The 14727-nt window shown below is 36.4% G+C and overlaps 1 protein-coding gene across 2 annotated transcripts in view; it reads left to right on the top strand.

The window, feature by feature from the left end:
• Positions 1-14727, top strand: part of CDH8 (cadherin 8) — a 151559-nt gene that overhangs the window by 43064 nt on the left and 93768 nt on the right. For both annotated transcript variants that reach the window (XM_075039990.1, XM_075039991.1), the window contains one exon: positions 11338-11632. In XM_075039990.1, the coding sequence (XP_074896091.1) occupies positions 11338-11632 (295 nt within the window). The remainder of the gene's footprint in view (positions 1-11337; positions 11633-14727) is intronic.

Here is a 14727-nt window from a genome sequence, read left to right as displayed (position 1 = left end):
GACAGAGACTCCTACTGAGTTCCTGGGTCTTACAACAGATCTGTTGTGGTTTAACCCCAGCCAGCAACTAAGCACCACACTGCTCACTCACCCCCCCCCCACCCAGTGGGATGGGGGAGAAAATTGGGAAAAGAAGTAAAACTCGTGGGTTGAGATCAAACAGTTTAATAGAACAGAAAAGAAGAAACTAATAATGATAACACTAATAAAATGACAACAGTAGTAATAAAAGGACTGGAATGTACAAAAGATGCGCACTGCAATTGCTCACCACCCACTGACCAACACCCAGCCGGTCCCCGAGTGGCGATTCCCTCCCCCACTTCCCAGTTCCTGTATTAGATGGGACGTCCCATGTTATGGAATACCCCATTGGCCACTTTGGGTCAGCTGCCCTGGCTGTGTCCTGTGCCAACTTCTTGTGCCCCTCCAGCTTTCTCGCTGGCTGGGCATGAGAAGCTGAAAAATCCTTGACTATAGTCTAAACACTACTGAGCAACAACTGAAAACAGCAGTGTTATCAACATTCTTCTCATACTGAACTCAAAACATAGCACCATACCAGCTACTAGGAAGACAATTAACTCTATCCCAGCTGAAACCAGGACAAGATCCTAAAACCATTCATGTTAAAAAAAAAAAAAAAAAAAAAAATCATCTTAGGACTAGAAATTTCTGCAAGAATTCAGCCCCTTTTTTTCCATGAGTTTGAGCCATACTGCATCCATAGGTGGTAATTGTAGAAATTATCCAATGTCTTAGAAGATAATTTCTGAAATTATGTATTCTGGGTTAATTCTTTCTTGTCTCTTTTTCAGAAAAAGGGGAAGGGGAAAAAAGATCATTTGATATTTCACCATAAGCAGAGGATAGTGAAGTAAGCTGAGTGAAGGTTGCAGCATAGAGTATAACAGAGCTGTGGTGTCAACAAGGACCTCTATGTGTTATTGTAATACAAGTAATTAATATTCATTATTTATAGATGAGTACTGACTCTGCAGTTGTCAGCTGCCTGGCTAACCAGCTGTCATTTGGTTCTCTTGGTAGAGTTCTTTCAGATAAATAGCAGGAATGTACATAAGATATTTGGATTTTGTGTCATTCTTGTATCTAGGGTATCACTTGGATCATTTAAAAATTTCAGTTCTCAATGTAATACCTCTTTCTCATCTTCTTAAGTTCTTTTATTTTATTATTACTATTCTTTTTTTTTTCCTGAGCCCTTCCAGTAGATACCTGAACTCATTTTATTAGAGAAACCTCAGCAGAGTCCTTGGAGATCTTCAAGGATCTCCCTTATGTGGCCCTTTCCCTCCTTTGCTGTTCCTTTTATGGCCATTGCATTCTCCAGTGGGCAACTTAAAAATCAGTTCTTTGAAGGAGGAGGAGTACATGTATCATTTGAAAAGAGGTCCTGAGAAATCATAATGCTTCTTTGCCTCTTAACTTCAGTCTAGTGTGTATTGTGCATCTTTGCTACTCACAGCCCCAAAAGATATTAGTGCAGGATAGCTGGTCACTTATCCTTTCTAAAAAGAAAGTCCTGGTAGAGAAATGCAAAGAACAGCTGAATGGGGAGAGTATAGGATGAACCCCATATGGGGTTTTGGCTGTTCTATGCTCACAGAGTGATATGAGCACTACCAAACTTGTGTGGGTAGAGAAAACTGACAGTGATTCAATCATCATTAAATTAGTACAGACATCTCCCACAGCCTCCCACAGTAGTCTTCACCATGAGCTCAGACGACTTAGATTAAGGTCTAGACTAAATCATTGCTAAGTCTGTATGGATTCTGGCTGTTTTGAGATTGACATATGTTACACACTTACAGCTTTTGTGATACTGATTTGTATACAATTTGTCTGTATTTATGCTGAGCCAGAGTTTGTTTTTTTTTGATGGGACATTGACCCCAAATTTTGAATGTTTTGAATCACAGGTAGGATAGGTGTTTACAGCAAATGACACATACTCCAAACAGTGCCCACACTTATAATCATAGCACTGCTATTTTTTCCTCCTTGGAAACAGGTCAGGTTATCTGATGTGCCAAAGAAAGTGATAATTGTCACTGAGACTTTAGCCTCCATATGTATTAAGAAGGGGACTACAGGACTCAATACAAGTTGCTAGAGAATCAGAGGTAATACATTACTAAACACCAAACACTGCTGGAGTGGGCACAGTTGTTTATTTCTGCATATTTAACGTTGTCTATGTGTAATGGTTTGTGTTCTCCTTTCCTCTCTCAATTCTTCCAGAAAAACATTAACAATGGCAGAAGCCATGATCTATCTCTAGTGGTTTAAAAAATATTTCAAATTTAATGGTATTGCAAATTGATCACATTGAGACACATAACCTTTGCAAGTCAGTTTGTAAGAAATTCACAGGAAAGCATGACAGTGGAAATGCATGGGAAATTACATTAGGAAGCTTTGAAAACCACACAAGTGATGTGGCAAATAATTTCTTGTGAAACAGCATGAAATCATAATAACTAGTTTCAACCAGGTTCTTCTGAATAACTTAGAATTCTGCATAAGTTATCCCTAATAAACATCTAACTGCAAGAAAATGGGGAAAAATAATCAAATTATCCTCTATCTATCTTTTATCCTATATCTATTTATTCTGATGTATGACACTGATGTTACTATGTAACTGCAAACATAGTAGCTCTGAAGAACTAATGTTTTGTTTGACATCTCATAAGGAACTTGCTTTGCAGCATTTCCTAGATGTGTTTATTTTCACATTCCAAGTAACTTGAAAAATATTTTTAGTAGGAAAAAATTGATACTGTACCCACATGCGCAGTTCACAGGTTAGTATAAGTACACTAAAGTAAGATATATTATCACATGTAAGCAGATAGTTTATAAGATAATCAGTATGTAAGTACTCACAATTTAATTTTTCAGTTCTCTTTATTTCACTCAGTTACCTTCTCAACAGTTTTCAATTTTAGCTCAAAGCTGGCTGCATAGCTCATGTTTATATTTCTGCACTGTAGATGTGTTTGACAGCCAATTGCGAGAAAAGAGCTTTCTATTTGCACTGCCAGATTTACACATTATGTGGTTTTAGACAGTACTTACTTCCGTATGTTCAGACACTGAAGTATGCTAAGCAGTCATCTTAAGTTTGAAAATTGCCTTCAAAAAAAGGTATTTTAATGCTTTCATGTTTGTTTTATTAAATATTATTAAATAACAGAATGCATTCTGCATGGATTTGAAATTCTTTTATTGAAAAGGAAAATGAGTTAAATATATTATCAGTGGGATCCTCCTAATCATTGTGAGCAAAGCATGATCAGAAGCCAGGGTGGTGAAAGCAGCTGAAAGCAGAGCCTTGAAGGATTGTAAAGTCATGACAACTTAAATATGCTTAAGTAAATAGAAATATCCTGTCACCTTTGACCACACTGGCCTATTGTACTTTTTTATGCCTTTGTTGATCTAGGCTATAGCTTGTCTAGTTTGACAGATTTCGTAAGCAGCCTTCAAATTACTGCTGTGGGTATGTAGTGATTAACTTTTTTATTCCTCTTCTGCAATCCTAAGAGTATGTATTATAAGATATTTCTTTGACATTCACTTGAGAAAATAATTTGAAAAACACAAAGAGGTCTTAGCGCTCAAGTGCAATGTACTCTGTGCCTGAGAATGAAGCCTAGCAAGTTATAATAAGCTTTTAAAGACGAAAGAAAAAATACATCTCAAACAACACGGAAGAAAAGCTCAGAACAGTGTGAATAAGATGATTATTATTAAAAGAACAAAAGAGAAGGATTTGGTATATAGGAACTGCTGAACTGGCCAGCATGTGGAATGGGAAATTCCTATGGCTTATGGTTTTTCACAGCCTTCCCCGTCTTTTGTCTATATTGAGGAAGGAGCAGCAAGACGGACTCTGCTGGTAGTAGAAATTGACAGCCAAAAGGGAGCAGTCTTCTGAAGTCATGTTTGGAGACTTCACACAGTCTTACAGGTAGTAGAAACAACAGTGTAGTTTGTGTTCAAGACTGACAAGATGGAGGAGGGAGTAAACGGCTTTACTGCTATTTCACTGAGTTGGGAAAAGAATGACAAGTGCAGGAGGCACTGTTAATTATAATGCCTGAAGCACTGGAATTGTTAATATAAGTGCTTGACCCCAAGCAGTAGGAGATGACAGACAGATCTTTTTTTTCCCCCAATAAAGACACAGAAGAGGGAATATGTTTTACAAGAGTAAAACTGCATGCAATTTTTGAGGCTCTCTATACCCAGCTTTCACATCTCCTGTGGTGAACCACAGTACACTGTAGATGAAATAACAGAGACATAAATGAGATGGGAAAGGATTCCTCTTTGGCAACAAGACACAATTCCATTGCATGTTTCCAAGAATCAGAAACGGTTGGGTTAAAAAAACAAGACCTTTTTACAGGAGTGGTGTCTGCTGGAACGTGAGAAAGGAACAGCAGTCTGGGTTCAGAAATAGTTACATGAACTCCAAGCTAGGCAGAAAGCCAACTACAAAAAGGTGCCAGCCATCTGAGGCCACTTGACACAGGACATTTGGGCGTTAAATAGCTGCAGAAAGCAGTGACTAAAAGCGGCAGTCCAAGCTGCGGCAGGACACAGGTCATATGTGGTGGCAGTGTTCTCAGGACAGAAGGGAAGACAGATGGTATTCCCAAATGGAAAGGGCCAAGGCCAGAACTAGGAAAACAGAAAGCTTTAGCTATCATCTGGCTTAACATAAGGATTCAGAAGAAGCAAGGTATATAAGAAATTCATACAGAAAGATCAACCTGAGACCATGCTTTGGAATGAAGTCAGTAAAGAGTAGAAACAAATTACCTTGTCTTTGTTGCCATCACAACCACTGAAGATGAACACATGATTGTGGATTTGAGGAAGACTTCGCACCTGGGGGCATGGTTTCCTCCCTCTTAGGAGTTCCCCTGGCAGGGGGAACAACTTCTGTGAAACACCACCAGCAACACATAACAATTCTAATAAAAAATTAATACTGTGATTAACTGGAGATAAATGTGTAGACCTGTTTAGGAATGGCTTGGGTAGTCTTATAGTCTGGATGTTTCTTCCTAATATGGATCTTTGTGAGACCAAATATGGGTTTCTATCTTCCTCTGTTCCTCCCATCTGTAAAATACAAGTATAGCTATCTTTTGTTTCCCAAGACATTGAGTGAATATAGATATTAAAAATTATTAATTCAGCGTGGTAAGGAAGGCAATACATGACACGTACAGAAAGGACCAATGGTGCTCTAAACAGGAAGAACTTAGATCAAGATTTGGTTCCATTCCTGAGCTCTTTTCTTGCGTCAGTTGGTCATAATCAGTGAATTAGAACAAAGAGATTGTTGGATCCCGATCTTGTTTCCAGTTTTTAAACAACAGTTCACTCTAGTGTATCATAAGATGATACCAAAAGGTAAGCAATGAAAAGCAGTTTGTGCACAGTTGCAGTATAAATATAAACAGAGACAAAATTAGCAAATCAAATAGAATAAAAAAGCAGTAGCAAAGAATAAACAGAAACATAAAAGAAGCCATCTGGAATCAAAGATACTCAAATGACATGGTAGGAAACTGAGGCAGACAAAAGCAGAGATTACACTCTTAAATGAAAGTGTTAGGGATATTATTGCTTTAATTCTCTTTGAATATGGTTATGAAACTGCAGCTGAGAAGTGTGAGTTGTAAAGTCTTTCGACAGTTACTCCAGAGGCTTCAAGTTACATGATTCTTGTATCGTAAATGAAACCTTTGTCATCCATGGACATCTCTGTTTCCTTTCTGAAAGTGTTCCAAGTACTGACATTTTGTCAGGTACATCAAATCTGTGCCCCAACTTGTCATTACACTGAATAATAATGCAGAATATTTGGTTTTCCTCTTCCCCATTGTGCACCTATAACTCCCATTATTAAAGATGGGATCAGCCTATCCATGGAGAATATGAAAATTTCTATTAAATTGAAATTGCGTTCACTGTATTAAGTCTGTGTTGTGTGCAAATTAATTGAATCTATTTATAATGGTTTAATTATGAATGATTTTTTAAACTGAGTTATCAATAAATGTGCTCATTGTCTATTATGTGTCAGAGCACATCAACAATACACACAAAAATCTTCTGTAACACCTAATGATGTTCGTATTTTTAGAAAAAAAACACCTGCAAAGTCACATACAGAAAGAAGCACATGATGAGTAAGGTGCATTACAGTTTTTGAAAGCATTGATATATATAAATGATTGTAGAAGTCACTTAAATCCTTCCATACTTTCACAGAATGAGCTAGAGCTTCTTAGAACCCAGCAGTTGCGGAAAAGAGTCATAAAAGCTGCAAATTCTGTCTCTTCAGTTCATTAAATGGGGTCTGCCTCATAAATGAGGAATTTCATTGCAAGTCATAGGTAAAAAAATAGAAGAACCTGAAGCATTAGGATAGTGTTAGTGTGTTGTGTGTCTACCTGTGTAATTTCAGGTGAAAATCAGTGATGCACTAGTTAATCCCTTAAAAAAGATTCCAGACTTAGGAAGGAGAAGAATGATGCAAATTTTAAAATGAAGTTTTAAGGGCAGATTATGCCTTTTCCCTTGAAACAAGTAAGGGGTATTTCCCTTGTAATTACATGAGGATGAATTAATTACTTTCGAACAAACTCAAATAAAAACTTGACTACATAATGCCACCTTCTTTTTTCTTAATTAAAAATATCCAGGAGCATTTTCATAACATATATCGCTCCCCCTGCCCCTCCTTGTGAATTACTGATATATTTATGCTTTTTTAGTAATATGAGGAATTTTGGGTTACAAATCCTCCCTTTGATGATGCATCACATTACGGGCTAGCCTGTATCAAGTTGTGCACCAACAACACACCTGGAGAGGACTTGCAGTGCCCAATTCTACTACTAAGGCCAGTTAACAGGTTTCTGCTAACTCTGGGGATGGACCAGACCCAAGTGCATTATGTACTTTCCTGATGGTGAACACATGGCTTGAACATGAGATTCATTGTGCTGAGCAAGCTGCTCTTTTGACTACCATTGATTTGCCAGGTAGCTGACTGAGAGCAGGTGAGACAGTTTCCATCTGCAGAAGAGTCTCATAAATCTCTCTGTGTACTCAGAATTGCAAAAGAACTTCACAAACCTAGCTTGGAGCTTCTGCAGCCTTTGTCCGTATATTAAGTCCTTGGCTGCGTACATAGTTTTGAACCAAGTATTTGATAAGAAAATGTGGTTAAAAATATGATGAACAAGTATCTATGGAATAGGAGAATTGTTCATCTATTTGTTGTTTACTGCAAAGTAGTACTTTTATATCTACAGAATATAGAGGCTCTTTGAGTAAGTTTCATCTCTGCAATTTCTCTTGCATTGATTGTAATTATGCATGTTTGTATGTATGTACATGGGAGATTATAAATATATGTTATATATTTGAATAGTGTGTTGGGAATACTTTTAGATATGCATTCATTATTAGTGAAAACAATGTTAGTTTTGTGGAAGCACACTGTGTGTGCTGTCACCGTTAATACTGGCTCCATTGATTATCATCTGTATTATAACATAGAATAGCAAAGGAATTAATAATGATTAGAAACTGCAGTGTTCAGAGGGTTCATTTTGAATGAAGTTCATTATTTAGGAGCGGACCTTTGCTGAGGCTACATGGGAGCCTTTAGTTGGGTATTAATACAGGGCATCTGTGTCACCATTAAAACTAGGAGAGGATCCAAAACATCTCCTGTTGTCATAAATCCAGGCATGATTTGGGTGATAGTGTTGCATCTGCTACTTTAAGGGAGAGAGATCTTTGAATTTATAGTTCCACAGGTAGGGCAGTGATGGAGGAAGATTTCACTTCCTTTGAAGTCTAATTGATTGAATCTCATATGAAGGAAGCGAGTTTGACTCACTGTGAACATGATTAAGTTTTCCAGTAAACATGCTTTTCTGTTTGTTTTGGGATGCTGTCTAGTATTGGAACATAGGGGCTAGCTATAGATGTCTCCTTTTTAAAACAGAAATTCTTGTTATGTTTCTCAATATTGCTCTGAAAAACAGGAGGTCAGCTTTCAAGCACAGGCGCAACAAATAAAGCTACAGGTGTGGAAAGCAGTTTCACATTTACAACATTTGTGAGGCTTTTTCAACAGAAACTGATACTCATTTATCATATTCATTATGCCTCTCTATCATTCACCTAGACCCTATATAATTATGTGTTTAATGATCTTTAACCTTCACATGAACACAGCTTGCTGAAGCTTGACGATTGCTGTAAATTATCATTCACATCTGGTAGAAGAGAGGAAATATTACTTGGAAAAAATGCTGTGCTTTCTGGCTTAGAATTTCACTTCAGTTCTGTGATTTAACTTTGTAAGTAGATGATGATGTTTTAATCCTGAATCCAAACAATGAAATGACTTTGGAAAAATGGCTCTTCCATAGGTCATTTGTTATAATATTTTGATATTAGAGTATAAGAGCTTCAAAACCTAGAAAAGATATTTTAATCTGTCAGCCTGGATGGTCACCATAAAAAGTATATATGATTTCAGTAAATGCTATATTTATGGCTTGTTTTTTATACTTGGTTTCAACTTTAAGATTATAAAATACTTCTAGCTCTTCCACTTTTTGTTTAATATTTAGCCCTTCATTTTATAGTGTTTCAAATAGCAATATCTGTTTCTTTCTTTTGATACAAAGGGCTTTATTAGAAGAAACAATAGTATCATAGACTTTTTTCATTTTAACTGTTGGTATTTTACTAGCACTGCAAAGGTTTTACAGCTCTACATTAATTTATACCAGAGCTGATTTATGAACCATAACTTCCTTTGGATAATATGGGTAAAACTTACACTGGAGATTATACTGACAGCCTCTCCTACTTATTAGCACATAGGAAATTGGTGAATCTTTGAACAATCTCAAATACTTGCGTGAAATATCCAATTTATTCAGCCAGTGCCTTCTCAGAAATTCAGATTGTAATTTTTCACTGTAAGGCTCTGTGTAATTGGGTGAACTGAGATGTTCCCAATTGCTTTGCCGAGTTGTGCCTGTCAACACAATGTTGTGATATGACATCACTGTAATTCAGCTATGAATATTCTGCCACAACCTTCATATGCAATGTTAATAATGTATAGATCTTATTCAGGGATCAAATAGATGCTTAAATTATAAACAATCTGTTTAATACACAAACAGATTCTGGATTGATCTTGACAGGCTCTGGGACCCTGAAAATAATTTTTTGTGTTGCTGACCTCTACATTGAGTATAATCCTGGTCATAAGGACAATAATCTTTAAGACCAAAAAAAACTGTAATAATGTGTCTCACCGAGGGATAAAACTGCAGTACCAACCAACAGGAGAGTGCTGTTAACTTAAATTAACATAAATTATGCTGACTGTTCTCAAGGAAAAGCTGATGGCCACTACAAAAAGAAAAATATTGCTTTTTTGGAAAAGGACTCAGCTGTCACGTGATGTCTACGTGTATGTTCATGTGGTTTGGGTAGGAAGAGTGAACTGGATTGAGTCATTCATATTCACAGACAGTTAAAGTGCTTTTGAAAAGTTGTTAAAACAGTGGCATGGTAATAGCTGGTGTGGTAATAATGTGTTACCCAGCAAAACACAGAGGATGAAGTTACACCTCTTGTAGTCAGTGGGAGTTCTGCTATTATTGCAGAGCAGAGAATACACTGGCGGCCCAGGATTTTGTATGTATAATAAACCAGATCAACTGGAAAATCAGACCTGACTGCCATTGTCTGCTGTGCTCATTGCAGCAATTCAAGATTCCTTTTTTGTAAGGTGCTGTTAACGAGTTTTCTAATCTCTTATTCCTGAACAGCTAATTTGCGGATATAACTATATGCGACCAATTATCTACTGAAGAACCTGCAGAGCCTACTTGTGGTATGACATACAAATCTACTTGTGGCTTGGCTGTAGCCAGTGTTACAAGGCTTTTTTTCCCACGCCTATTTTAACATCCTAATGCAGGTCCTTATATCAAATGACAATGCTGCCCGGCCCTAGCAACCACTGCTATCAATTGAAAAGTATGCATAACCAGCAACAATTTCTGTTGAGCTGTCTGCACAAAAACGAGCAAACAGGAACAAGTCTAGTAGTAGTTATTGTAAGTCATGTTGCAGCTATCCTAAACAGGTTGTACATATTTCCTTCAGACTATCTTTTATGTGGCAGAGAGAAATAATAGTAAATGCAAGTTACGTTTTTAATGATGTGATACTCATTTCTTCTTATTGTTCATATTGAGAGTGTTAGATTTAATAGTAAATAGAATTTAAAGCACTGTTACTGTATATTTAAGTTATTATCCTGTATTTTTTAATGTGTTGACACTAATACATATGGTCCACCAATTGGTGCGCTCGCCCTCGCAAATTAAAAATTATTGGAGATAATCTGCTATTTAGTACTTGGCTCTGAGCCTGCAAAAAAATCAATGGAAGTCCTTTGTTTGTCTCCAGTGTTCTTCAGTTCAGGCTTTTAATTAACAAAAAACTTCAAAGTAAAGAAGAAAACCTATTTTTCCCATACTGTTTTAGATTATTATAATCCTATCTTGTTTTTTGAAAAGCCAAGTACAATCTAAGTATTATTTTTTCTAATGGGGCATTGAGGAGAATGGGAAGATGTGTGTAAGGGTTGTTCTTACATTTCTGGAAACTTGCTTTAACAAAGCTTTCTTTCAGGGGAAATACTTTTAGAATAAAGATCTTAGAACCTTTTAAGTTCTGCTAAGAGCTGAGTTATGATATGGTTCTAAATTTCTGTGAATGCTGTCCATTACAACATTTACACATATGCCAGTGTTCAGCCACTTGCAGTCACCTGAAAGTAAGCTGAAAGAAATAATAAATAATAAGCAATTAGATTAAAATATATATTGTTGTTAATCCTCCATTCGCCCTTTGATCTAATAGGTTAAGGACATTTTGTGCTTGTTCATTTTGGCTGATAATAGTTCTGAAGACATTTACATTTTAGAACAGGGATTTAAAATATATATAACAGCTGCTTTTTAAATAGAAAGTCTAATTACAGCTATGATTACATTCACTTTTGATTAGTATGCATACAAATCCCTGCTCTCCTTGTGTATTCAAGCTAAGATGTGGATCACTGGTGCTAAGATTAAAGTACAAAAGAATAGCTTGACAAAATGCATGGTTAGACCAATGCAAAAAAAATTCTGGGTGTAATTTTTGTCTCTAAAATGCTTTTTTTCCTTTTAGTTACACACAGACCTGGATCCTGGCAGCAGCAAAATCAAGTATATTCTGTCAGGAGATGGAGCTGGAACAATCTTTGTGATCAATGACAAGACTGGAGACATTCATGCAATGAAAAGGCTTGACCGTGAGGAAAAAGCTGAATACACACTAACAGCTCAAGCAGTCGACAGGGACACAAACCAGCCTCTGGAGCCTCCTTCAGAATTCATTATTAAGGTTCAAGACATCAATGACAATGCCCCAGAGTTTGTCAATGGTCCATATCATGCCACGGTTCCAGAAATGTCTGTTGTAGGTATGTATGTCTAAACATCGACAAACTTTGATTACTCACAGTTTAAACTACGGCAGTATGCCATTGAGTTGTTGATGAATAATAAGATATTTATTATGTTGTTAGCATTAATTTGCATATTTTCAAATCTCTTCTTGGCCAATGCTTTCATCTGCAGCACAATAGTAGAGTCCCTTAGTAGTAAGAAAATGACTAACAGATGTATTAATGTGTCTTTCTTTGTCCAACAATGCTTTAATGGGCTGAATTTATATTCCCCCTATGACGCTGTAGTTAGAGTATTGTTATTGAGAAGGATTTATCAAGATTTGTTCCAACATGACACTCTAATCCTATTGATACTTTGTTGATGTTTAATTATCTGTTTGTATGTTTTCATACACAGACGTAGTACTTGCAGTGTGTTGATACATACTTACTTGTTTTCCTCTAAGTGCAACTGTAATCACCCAAAAACATTGAAATGAAAGATGCTGTGTGTGGGAATTGATGGTTAGACTCTAGAGTGGACTTAACCAATTAGCCGTAGGATTTGCGCGGAAGGTGGAAGGGGAAAACAGAAGGCTGTGGAAAAAGATGGTGAAAAGAGAAATTAACTGTGTGAAAGGGGAGAAAAAGAAAGGAGTAGAAAATAATCTTCTTAATATGTTTTACTTACACTTATTCATTTTGTCAGATTAGCGTGAATCTGTTTCCTTCTGGATTAATATATTAGATGTTTTTTGCTTGGTTTGTCCCTTGTTCGGTATTTGCAAATGTATAAATACATACTTAGAGGTACACATTTATGTTCTCAGGTCCTCGATCCCTACTGATACATATGTATCAAGTGCAGGTGATCTTTAGTTGTCGCTAAAGCAAAAGGGAAGTAAACCCATCAAACCAAAAAAGTCAATTTCAGGGTAATATAAGAATCCAGTATAAGCAAAGACATCAAAATTTGGCCATGAAATTCAGACTAAATTCTAATGTTTTCTAGTATTAGGTTGAGGATAATGTGCTTTTCAGCAATTTGTCTATATCTGTCAAAGAGAGATAATTGAAGGAGTGCCAAGGCACTTCATAAAATAAAGCAGCACCCCATCAAAAAGTTTCAAAAACACCATTCTGTCTTAGTTAAAAAGAGGAGGAATGTGAGAAGCCAGAATCATCCTCTCACTCACATTCAGTGCAACGAGTTGTACCAGGTCATATTCAAACGTAAGCATGGTGTGCTGACTAGACAGTGATACCTGAGGCTTCTTTTTTTTTTCCTCAACACTTCTCCAACAGATTTTCATATCTTGGATGCATTGAATTGCTTGTGCTGAAACTGATATGTGAATTTTTCAAGCCTGTGTGTCAGTTCTTTTACTAAAACTTAAGTTTAACTTGTTGAGTTAATTTTAATTATACAGCAGCACAAACATAATATGGACCTGCTTTCAGAAGATATGTTGCCAAGCTCTAGGCAAGAAAATGGCTTAATTAAATAAAATAAATTAAAAAAAAAAAGAAAAAAAAAAGGAGAGAGTAGGAGAATGAGAAAGGGAAATTGAAGGCAGTTAATCCTTATATGAATGGGACTTGCTTGGTATTCTAGGAGAAAAGAAAATGAAGATATATGCAGACAAGAAAACATGTTTTCTGATCACAAAGGCTACTATAAAAATAATTTATACCTGTGCATATGAGCAATATTTATGATCCTTAGTAAACACATGGACCTTATCCAAGGAGTACTCACTGTAAAGAAGATGAGGGGAAACCCCCCCCCAAATTTTGACAGGAAACTAGTCAGAAGATCAGATGAATAAAAATCTAGTGAACTCATGAACACGAGGTTTAAAAATGGTAAAAGTGCAATGAGAGCAAGAGAATAAAAGATAAAACATTAAGGAAAGAGAAGCAAAGTGAAACAATTGAGAAAAGTGTTAGGTTGAAAGAGGAGGAGAAAAATGTAAAGGAACGTCATGAGAGATTAATTAAAAGGTAAAACATTATCTGGGAAAACTTTATAGTAGGAGGTTGTAGAAGAAATGACTAATGCCTGGACATAGATGTCAGTTTAGGGAATAGTGAAGGGGGCTGTTTTTTGGAGGATATTATTTCACCTGTTTCCTCTAGCAAGGTGGGGGAAAGAGAAACTATTCTTCACTGAACTGCCTCTGAAATCATGTAGTTCTGCATTTTTATGTATTCTCAGGCTGCAGGGGGAGTTTGGTCCAAACCAAGTTTATTCTAACAACACAAATATAGGTAGAAATTTCTTCTAGATTATCTCAGAGGTCTGCCATTTATTACCGTTACTAGTGAAACTGTGCAAGTTTTGCACATTTATCCCTTATGATCCCTGAACTTTGCATATTTTTTATGTGACATTCCTAGGGGGTGTATGTTTTCAAGCTATTTCTCTAAAGAAACACAAACATACACTCCTGCTCTTTTGTTGCAAACAAAACCTAATTTTCAGCTGCCACTTCAAAACTCAGAGTGCGTTTGCCATTGCATTACATGGGTAATGAACGGCTGTAAATTCTATGCAGCATATGCAGTCAAGTCTGCATCTTAATCTCTGATGGAACCAAACTTCAAGACTGGAAAGCTGAAGATAAGAATGTTACCCCTTCACTAATATTGCTGTTACTATTTCCTTCTGCTTTCCTCTATCAACCCACAGGTAGCAATAACAAGAGCTGTACTAAATGATGCTCCATAAATTATTTTAACTTTCTTTAAGTTTTGTTAGTCCTCCTAAAATTACTTTAACTCCTTGATAATGTTTATAAGAAAACTGTCTCCTTTCATTGTTCAAGGAATTTTTTTTTTTCCACACTGACTATTTCACTTCCATTATCCACTTATTTAATTCCCCTTAAAGAGATCTCCACCCACTGCTAATTTCAGCCTTGACATTTCTACAACACAGTCATTACTAGTCAGTGTTCTTATTCAGAATAAAACAAAGTTCTACTAAACCTCTTCTTTCCTCAAAATGCTTATACCAATTCTGACTGCTCTGAAACAGAAGAGGACCTCATATGCTATATATATATAGTACTTATGTAATGAGGGTGCAGTACAAGGCATTTTATTTTTGGACCTCAGTGGAAAGC

This window comes from Buteo buteo, chromosome 11, assembly GCF_964188355.1.
Source record: "Buteo buteo chromosome 11, bButBut1.hap1.1, whole genome shotgun sequence".
Taxonomy (NCBI): domain Eukaryota; kingdom Metazoa; phylum Chordata; class Aves; order Accipitriformes; family Accipitridae; genus Buteo; species Buteo buteo.
This window is presented reverse-complemented; position numbering and strand designations above follow the sequence as displayed.